The 9,837-nt window shown below is 37.7% G+C and overlaps 1 protein-coding gene across 2 annotated transcripts in view; it reads left to right on the forward strand.

The window, feature by feature from the left end:
- LOC108370660 (probable phospholipid-transporting ATPase IIB) overlaps nucleotides 1-7,162 on the forward strand; it is a 10,078-nt gene extending 2,916 nt beyond the window's left edge. The window contains exons 2-10 of one of the 2 annotated variants that reach the window (XM_017626035.1): nucleotides 2,638-3,146; nucleotides 3,233-3,375; nucleotides 3,457-3,642; nucleotides 3,797-4,427; nucleotides 4,511-4,687; nucleotides 4,821-5,195; nucleotides 5,265-6,249; nucleotides 6,327-6,400; nucleotides 6,481-7,162. In XM_017626035.1, the coding sequence (XP_017481524.1) occupies nucleotides 2,638-3,146; nucleotides 3,233-3,375; nucleotides 3,457-3,642; nucleotides 3,797-4,427; nucleotides 4,511-4,687; nucleotides 4,821-5,195; nucleotides 5,265-6,249; nucleotides 6,327-6,400; nucleotides 6,481-6,614 (3,214 nt within the window). In that variant the 3' untranslated portion in view covers nucleotides 6,615-7,162. The remainder of the gene's footprint in view (nucleotides 1-2,637; nucleotides 3,147-3,232; nucleotides 3,376-3,456; nucleotides 3,643-3,796; nucleotides 4,428-4,510; nucleotides 4,688-4,820; nucleotides 5,196-5,264; nucleotides 6,250-6,326; nucleotides 6,401-6,480) is intronic. The other variant, XM_017626036.1, reaches the window with a different exon arrangement.
- Nucleotides 7,163-9,837: the final 2,675 nt, after the last annotated feature.

Raw genomic sequence — 9,837 nt, forward strand, 5'->3', positions numbered from 1 at the left:
ACTGTCATAACAAGCGAGTGAGGTGAATTAAACTCGTGCGAATGGTATTCCTTGAATACATGCTTATTCCCGTATGATGGATACCAGTGACAGTGCGAATCGGCTTAGATCCGAAGTAGCATTTAACGAATATTTATTTATATGTACATATATTTATTTATTTTTACTAGATCTCAAAAAAGCCACCTTACTACTTGTGTTTGTTGTTGTTGTTACACAGCATACAAATTCACCAAAGAGTTTTTGGGGAGTGTTGCTGGAGTGACAGTCTTTGGCCAGATATAAACCTACGTCGTTCCGGTTACTTAGACCCGACTGTCGTTATTGTAACTCAATTTGGTGTCGTCCTAAATATACCGAATACATACATACTTTTTTATTTTAATCAGCCACAAAAGAAGTTGATCCTGCTCCATAATCAGTCTCGCAATTGCTGTATATAGGGGTGTGTGGTGGTGATTGAAATGGTAGCTTAGAACAGACCATTGTCAGATGACCTTAGAGTTGGTTTGCGATTCTTATATATGTACATAAATGTAATTAAGTGATGTATTCCTTCAGTTCCGCCCAGGCTCTCCTCCATACTGTTCACTCCAATAACCCACCATACTGAGCTTCTACATACTTTTGTATATACATACATATATACATAATAAATTCGCATTATCATGACATCATGTCTTACAAGTTTTAAATTTCAATGGCTGCTGTGGAGCTCAACGCGCTCGGCACAGCAACGTCAAATATTTTCTATTTATTGCCTTAACTTGTTCTGTTATACACTGTTTCATATTCATAACTGCTGATGTTCCGACTGGATTTTACGACTGTTCATTCGTTGTGGGTGTTTAGTACGTGTATGCATACATAAATATGTACATATAAAACTCTTAATTGTATTACGAACGGGTACTCGGAATGACTTCACAATCTCGGACTTGCTGCAGTTCATCGCCACAATATCTGTTTTGCTTGCATTTTTGTGGCGCGTTACAACACTTTTTTAGTTTTTATGCAATTATTAATATTTTTAGTATTTATGTATGTAAAAAATTGTTGTTTTGTAAGTATGTACATATTTCGTAAGCAGCATTATTTGCAGGAGTACCTACTTGGCAAATGATGTTTCGACTTTTTATTGCGCTACTGAAACAGTTTGGCTGCTCACGAATTTTTATTGCTATCTGTTTATTCATTAATTTGTAATTCTAATTTCATTTAAATTTCTTTGCGTTTACTGTTTAAAGTGAATGTGCTTTTAGTTTTTGATTTGGTAATTGTTTTACTGAGCAATGTAATTTCTTTTGATTGATTGTTGTTGCCTATCCTATAGTTTATTTTATTGTTGAAAACTGAATAAAAATATAACCGGATAACCAGACAGTTGTGAACACCGTTCCCACGACAGTCGGGTCTACGTAACCGGAACGACCCAGATTTATATCTGGCCAAGGACTGTCACTCCAGCAACACTCCCCAAAAAGTCTTTGGGGAATTTGTATGCTGCTACAACAACAACAACAACAACAGTTGTGAACACCCACATTGTCAAATTGACTCTGGATTATTTGTTTCTTTATTTATTAAAATATGTTAGTTTTTATTTATTTTCATATTTCGCTGTTTATTTCCTTCTTATGCTTCCTCCTTACTTTTGTATTATTTGGATTATCAAAATTAACTAATAAACCCTTTTCTGCGCACCCCACCCTTGCAATCACATTTCCGTTGATCCACCAAGGCACTCGGTATTTGTTTACCTTATTTTTGTTGGGGTATGTGTGCATTTTTTATTTATTCATTTTTATTTTTTATTTTTTTAAGCCCGTCAACACTTTTGCATAACAATTAGCTCTTGCTTGTAATTTTTCGAGTTCTACTTTGTTTGTTGTTGCTACTTGCCATATACAGCTATGGCTGGTTAATTAAACAACTGCTCGTAAGCCCAAATGTGTCGTATGAAAATGTATATTTTTTATTCAGTCTGCTTGCCTTTAGTGTAAAACTTTAAAATCACATATATACATATGTATTATTTTCGAAGGTGCTGACCGCATATGTTTGCGTTTTAGTCAGTCAGTCATTGGTGTGGCTTGGTTGATGACGAATTTGTGAAAGTAATGAAAAAATGTCGGAAGTTGTTAAAGGCGAAGAACCTGGCAAGGAGTTGGAAAAGTTGAAGCTCAGTTCGAAATTCTTCCTCTTGCTTTATTTGTAGGTTTTACAATTTGTGAATATGTTGTGTTTTTTTTTTTTTGTGTAATTGAATGAATAAAGAGATTAATTAAAACCATGGCAAAAAATGGACTGTTGTAGAAAGTTAAACGTATAGACTTTAAAGCGAGAGAGTTTTTTCAGAAGTCTTCCTTTGAAAGCAGTTTATCTATTTGGATGGGGAACCTACATATTTTGATACAATAAAAATAAAATAAACCAACAAAAACTAAATAAAATTGAAGTGTAATCTATTTCAAAGTGTTCCAAGTTGGACTAAAAACTAAACTAAAAAAAAAAGGAAAAACAAAATTTTTCAGCAGCCACCATCGTAAATTGGATAAAATTTCTTAAATACATTTACCGAAATTTTATTTAAATTAAATAGAAAAAAATATTAATAACTTTTCTTTTCACCCACAGCTGCTGGCGCAAATGGTTTGCACCACGCGAATTACGTGCGCGCACCGTGCATTTGGGCCGTGCAACCACGGAAAAATTCCCACCGAACGAGATACGAAATCAAAAATACAATGTGATCACGTTCCTGCCGCTCGTCCTGTTCGAGCAGTTTCGTTTCTTTTTAAATCTGTATTTCTTGCTCATGGCATTGTCACAATTCATACCCGACATACGCATTGGCTACCCATACACCTACTGGGGACCACTCAGTTTCGTGCTGATGGTGACAATCGGTCGTGAAGCGGTCGACGATTTGCGACGACACCAACGTGATCATGAGGTGAATTCGCAAAAATACAAGAGGCTAACTGTAAATGAGACACCAGGTTATGAGATGGTGCCCTCATCAAAATTGAAAGTAGGAGATATGATAATTGTAGAGAAGAACGAGCGAGTGCCAGCGGATTTAGTACTGCTGCGCACCAGCGACAAGAGTGGTTCTGTCTTTGTGCGCACCGATCAATTGGATGGTGAGTTTATAAATATGTAGATAGAAAAGTAAAAAGAAAAACATATTTTTATATAAAAAAAAACAAAATACTTCTTCTAATTATAGGTGAAACTGATTGGAAATTGCGCCTGGCAGTGCCGCTTACTCAGAAGTTGAACAAGGATTCAGATTTATTCCATATTGACGCAAGCGTTTACATTGAAAAGCCACAAAATGATATACACTCATTCATCGGCACATTCTCGATGGTGAGTAGAGATTTTGTGTGGCTTAAGAACTTATAGGTTTCGAAATTTATGTTGAAATTATATTTATTCGCCTTTCTCTAGCAGGATGGAGGCGAGGAAACTGGCCTTAATGTGGAGAATACGCTGTGGGCGAATACTGTCGTCGCTGCTGGCACAGCTACCGGCATTGTGATCTATACTGGCTGTGAAACGCGCAGCGTTATGAATAACTCGCAGCCGCGTTCGAAGGTTGGACTGCTCGATGTGGAGATTAACGGTCTAACTAAGGTATGACGTCTTAGTAGAAGTGAAAAAAACATGGGGAAATAAAAAATTTAAGCTAATAACAAATGGATTAAAAATAAATAAAAATCAAAAACACTTAGTTTAAGTTTAGTAAGTGTAAACTACACCATTCATACATTTCTTTACTCCTTTCAAGGTGCTGTTCTGTGCCGTTCTCGGCCTCTCGCTCGTCATGATGATGCTCAAAGGTTTCAGTGGCCCTTGGTATCGCTATATGTTCCGCTTTGTGCTACTCTTCTCCTACATTATACCCATAAGTTTACGTGTTAATTTGGACATGGGCAAAGCATTCTATTCATGGCAAATGCAAAATGATCCTGAAATTCAAGGCACCGTAGTGCGTTCGACAACCATACCCGAAGAGCTGGGTCGTATATCGTATGTGCTCACTGACAAGACGGGCACGCTGACACAAAATGAAATGGTCTTCAAGAAGATACATTTAGGCATAGTTTCACATGACAATGACACATTTCATCATATCGGTCAGATAATACAAACACTAGCGCCTACGATACTGGCACAAAGTGCACCAGGAAATGGCGCCGGTGTTGGCGGTGGTAATAGCGGCGGAACTGGCGACCCGCAGACGCCTTTAGTTATAACAACAAAACCGATGTACTCGGGTAATCGAATGCGGCACCCGGAGGGTTGGCGCGAATGGGAGGCAGTAAAGGCGTTGGCATTGTGCCACAATGTGACCCCAATCACCGACGAGGATGACAACAAATCTGTGTCCACATCGTCGACATACACATCATCGGCAGGTGCGTGGGATGCAGTATATTTAAATGAATATAGATAAAATGGTAATAAATTGAACCTCCCCTTACCTTTCGTTTCGCTACAGGTGGTTCTACTTCGCCCACAAAATCTGTGATAAATGTAGAATCGAGCGCTACAGAGCACCAGTATCAAGCGTCCTCGCCAGATGAGATTGCGCTGGTTAAGTGGACGGCTGAGGTGGGTTTGACGTTGATTGGGCGCGATATTAACTCCATGACACTGCAAATGAAAACGAGAAAGTGTAAGTTTGAGATTATTTTACTGCCCTTTATTTAGATATTTTCAAAAAATTGTATTTAAGGTAAATTTTTTACATTCTATTTTATGATTAATAAAACATAAGTATATAAATATTTCCCACTTCATCTTCTCAGCCAAGGGTGAACCACAAGATGGCCTACTGCAATACCAAATTCTTCAGGTATTCCCCTTCACCAGCGAAAGCAAACGCATGGGTATTATTGTTCGCGCTTCCGGCTCCGGTGAAATTACATTCTATCTCAAAGGTGCCGACGTGGTCATGTCCTCCATTGTGCAGTACAACGACTGGCTGAGCGAAGAGTCTGGCAATATGGCGCGTGAGGGACTGCGGACTTTGGTTGTGGCCAAGAAAGTGCTCTCCGAAGAGCAATATAATGACTTCGAAACTCGCATTACCGCCGCACGCCTCAGCGTAAGTGATCGCGTAGCCAAAGTGGCCGCCGTGATTGAGTCTTTGGAGCGCGAGATGGAGTTACTCTGCTTAACGGGTGAATAAACCAGCATAAGTACTTTTCAAAATCACCCCTATAAATTCCTTGTTTTTTTTTTACATACAGGCGTTGAGGACCGGCTGCAGGAAGGCGTGCGTCCAACACTCGAACTGCTACGTAACGCTGGCGTGCGCGTATGGATGTTGACGGGTGACAAGCTCGAGACCGCCTGCTGTATTGCAAAATCCTCACAGCTAATCGGTCGCAATCAAGGCCTACATGTGCTGCGCTCGGTGACGACACGCACAGAGGCGCATGTGGAGCTAAATAACTTCCGTCGCAAACAGGGTCACGCACTGGTTATTTCGGGTGAATCTCTTGAGGTGTGTCTACAATACTATAGACCAGAATTCCTCGAGCTTGCCACCGCTAGTCCGGCAGTGGTGTGTTGTCGTTGCAGTCCAACGCAGAAGGCCCAAGTGGTACAGCTGATACAACATCACACGGGCAAGCGTACGTGCGCAGTTGGCGATGGCGGTAACGATGTAAGCATGATACAACAGGCCGATGCTGGTGTAGGTATTGAAGGCCGTGAGGGGCGGCAAGCTTCACTCGCTGGCGATTTTAGCATACCACAATTTTCACATATTGCCAAACTATTGCTGGTGCATGGACGGCGTTCGTACAAGCGTTCGGCGGCGCTCTCACAATTTGTCATACATCGCGGTCTAATCATAACTACACTACAAGCTGTATTCTCCGCTGTCTTCTATCTCAGCTCAGTGGCGTTGTATCAAGGTTTTCTCATGGTTGGCTATTCGACGCTATACACAATGTTTCCCGTATTCTCGCTGGTGCTTGATCAGGATATAACTTCGACTACAGCAGTAACCTATCCGGAATTGTACAAAGATCTATCGAAAGGACGTAGTTTGAGCTACAAAACCTTCTTCATCTGGGTGCTAATCAGTATATATCAGGGCGGTGTGATAATGTATGGCGCGCTTATACTGTTCGAAGATGAATTCATACATATTGTGGCGATTAGCTTCTCGGCGCTCATTATGACTGAGTTGATAATGGTGGCGTTGACGGTGCGCACATGGCATCGGTAAGTACAAAGTGATAATTAACTGCGCAGCACGTCAGCATTGTTTTCTAATGTTTTATCGAAATTTCGCTTTTCAGTCTCATGGTGTTAGCTGAGCTCTTCAGCTTGGCCCTCTACTTGATATCGTTGGCTGTGTTGCACGAATATTTTGGTAAGTTATGACTACATTAAGATTATTATTATTTTTTTTTTAATTTTCTATGTCTTTTTCTTTCTCCGTCACGCGCACAGATTGGGAGTTCATCTGGTCGTACGATTTCCTCTGGAAGGTCTCCATCATCACGCTTGTTTCTTGTTTACCATTGTATATTATAAAGTTCTTACGCAAGAAGTGCTCACCGCCATCATATTTGAAACTTTCATAAATCGTTGAGCACCAACAGACTCCCTTTTTCATACTTTTCCCCAAGTAAATATTTTTGTTCAGAGTTTTCTTTTTTTGTTATGTACCAATAAGTAAGCTAAGCGTTAAGTTGACACGTTTGCCTTTTAGGTTTTAGCGATATTTTATATACCATAAATATTATTAAATGCATTTGAAGAGTTAAAATATTATTTAAGGAAAACAAAGAATGTCTAGTTGAAAAGGTTAATTGAAAAGCTGGTATTCTGCTTAGCACATCTCAACCGATTTCTGATATTTTCCTGCTATATGTATTAATATATTCGGTTTTGTGACGAAGATTTTGACTTTTGGTTTTCAGCAGCAATTCATTTTGTTAATTAAAGTATATTTATATAAATAAAAAATAAGCATTAGCACGTTAATTTTTGTATACAAATAATTTTTTTTTATTATTATTATAGTCATGAATTATAGCTATTATTCTTGAGCACCCCGCTTCCCTCAAAAATTCAACGAAACTTTTATTACTGTTAAATACGTTGTATAATTATTTTAACAAAAAAAAAATAATAACAAAAATTGTAAAAAACTTCCGAGTCGCTTATATTTCGCGAAAACCACTAGAAGGCCAAATGAGTGTACTCTTTATCTCTTTAAATTAAAATTTGAAAAAATTTCGCAGAATTTGTGAGTACAGATAAAACAGACTGTGTTGTTAGTTGGTAACGTATGTACGTCGTAGGTGACTTTTAAAAACTAAAAATAAATTATAATAAAAGTATTTAATATGACATTGGCATAATTGTGTAGAGACGAACGATTTTCTAATCAATGTTAAAACAAGAAAATATTGATTTAGTAAAGGAACTAGGTTAGTTGCAGTGATTAAGAAAAGAAGAAAGAAAAATTAAAAAAAAGATAGGGAAAAGTTGATATGAAACAATAAAACATTTGAGTACTTTTATTAGAAGCACACACACTCGCGTATACAAACAAACAAACAAAAAACGCTCAAAGAAGCGCTGGTGTGTGTTGCAAACTACTCTAAAACGAAAGTTGTTAAGCCAGTTTATAGATGTGTCGCATGGTCGTGGATGGGGTTCTTTAAGAATCAAAAGATAGTCGCAATTTTCAATATCAAAAAATTGATATACATATATGTACATGGACATAAATCCGTAAACTTGCATTTTTAATAAGTGATTTATGTACAAGTTTAATTTGTGACCGTAATCTTATTTGTGGAGTTAAAAAAAAAAAANAAAAATAAATTATAATAAAAGTATTTAATATGACATTGGCATAATTGTGTAGAGACGAACGATTTTCTAATCAATGTGAAAACAAGAAAATATTGATTTAGTAAAGGAACTAGGTTAGTTGCAGTGATTAAGAAAAGTAGAAAGAAAAATTAAAAAAAAGATAGGGAAAAGTTGATATGAAACAATAAAACATTTGAGTATTTTTATTATAAGCACACACACTCGCGTATACAAACAAACAAAAAAAAAAAAAACGCTCAAAGAAGCGCTGGTGTGTGTTGCAAACTACTCTAAAACGAAAGTTGTTAAGCCAGTTTATAGATGTGTCGCATGGTCGTGGATGGGGTTCTTTAAGAATCAAAAGATAGTCGCAATTTTCAATATCAAAAAATTGATATACATATATGTACATGGACATAAATCCGTAAACTTGCATTTTTAATAAGTGATTTATGTACAAGTTTAATTTGTGACCGTAATCTTATTTGTGGAGTTAAAAAAAAAAAAATATTATACTGGACATTTGCTTTAAATAAAAGAAAAGAGGGATAATATAAAATTTTATAAAATAAATAACTAAAACTCTTATAAAAATCATTTTTTTCTTTAAATTTGAACAGGATTTTGAAGATAAAAAAAGAAGAAAAGTATTTAAGTTAATCTTATGAAATGCAAATCATGTCATAACATACAAAAATTAATGCATACATAAGTATGTATTCGTATCCATTGATATGCATTTTTTAACACAATCGTGCATAAAAATATTCAACCCTAATGACAAGTTATTAAAGTGCGAAAATAAAATAAGACACACCTTAAGATGAAACATACTAAAAAATCAAGCATTAGATTTTCTAAGATAGTTAATATATAAAAACAAAATTATTTTTAGTTGCTAAAANTAAAACATACTAAAAAATCAAGCATTAGATTTCTAAGATAGTTAATATATAAAAACAAAATTATTTTTAGTTGCTAAAATGAACAGTAATTGATATGAGTCAGAAACTATTTTCAAATATAGGTTAAAGTGAATAAAAAAAAAACCTAATAAATAAAAAATTTAAACAAACACTTTTTTTTATTTATAAACTACGGCTGGTTTTTATGAAGTTGTGTGTGCGTATCTTCTCTTGCCCGGCTCATTTCACCAAGCTGGTCAGATGTCAACGATGGTTGTTGTAATAGCATAAAAATTACCTAAAAAGTTTTTGGAGAATCAGCTGGAGCGAAAGTCTTTGGTTTGATATAGATCCGGGTCGTTCCGGTTACGTAGACCCGACTGTCGGTACAACGATGATGGTAAAACCTGGCACTGCAGAAGTTAAGTATAGAGCACCGCTGCCTGAGCTGTTTTTGGTTTCTTGTGGGAGTTGCCGAGCGGCTAAGGTTTCTATTGCTCTAAGGTTTGCCAGATCTCTGCATCCATCGACTATAACCAACGTGTCACTGCGTGGCTTTGCTTTAACAATGTCTCTTAAAATTGTAGTTAAGTTGGCTGTCTTCAACCTCCAACAGCCCCACACTAACAGTATGGACAAAATCTGATATGTTCTTTGAAAGAGAGGAACGCGACCCCCCACGATAGCCGCTTCTTCTACGTACCGGAATGACTCGAGTTTTACCCGACCAAGGGGGGCGATCTAACCCCGTTTAGGTCTGCGAAATGCAATGCATCAAACGCTGTTCAATTATGGGGCTACATCTGATCCGAACTCTTCTGCTCAGGGCTGGCATAGAGTCAAACCCAGGGCCAGAAATATACACCTGTTGCGTATGCCGGAGACGATTACATGCAAACTCCACCTCGGTCAGGTGCAACACATGCGACGGGTGGAGTCACCTACGCAACTTCTCGGGCTTTAGAACGCACCGGCAGTGGACCACTTCGTTCGTGCCCCATGCTGCGCGAACCGGACCGCCTCCACGGCAAACCGCCACTCGCCCGAGCAGCATGACACTAACACACCCACACCC

This window comes from Rhagoletis zephyria, unplaced genomic scaffold (genome assembly GCF_001687245.7).
Source record: "Rhagoletis zephyria isolate East Lansing unplaced genomic scaffold, Rhagoletis_zephyria_1.1 Rzeph_scaffold_04377, whole genome shotgun sequence".
Classification (NCBI taxonomy): Eukaryota; Metazoa; Arthropoda; class Insecta; order Diptera; family Tephritidae; genus Rhagoletis; species Rhagoletis zephyria.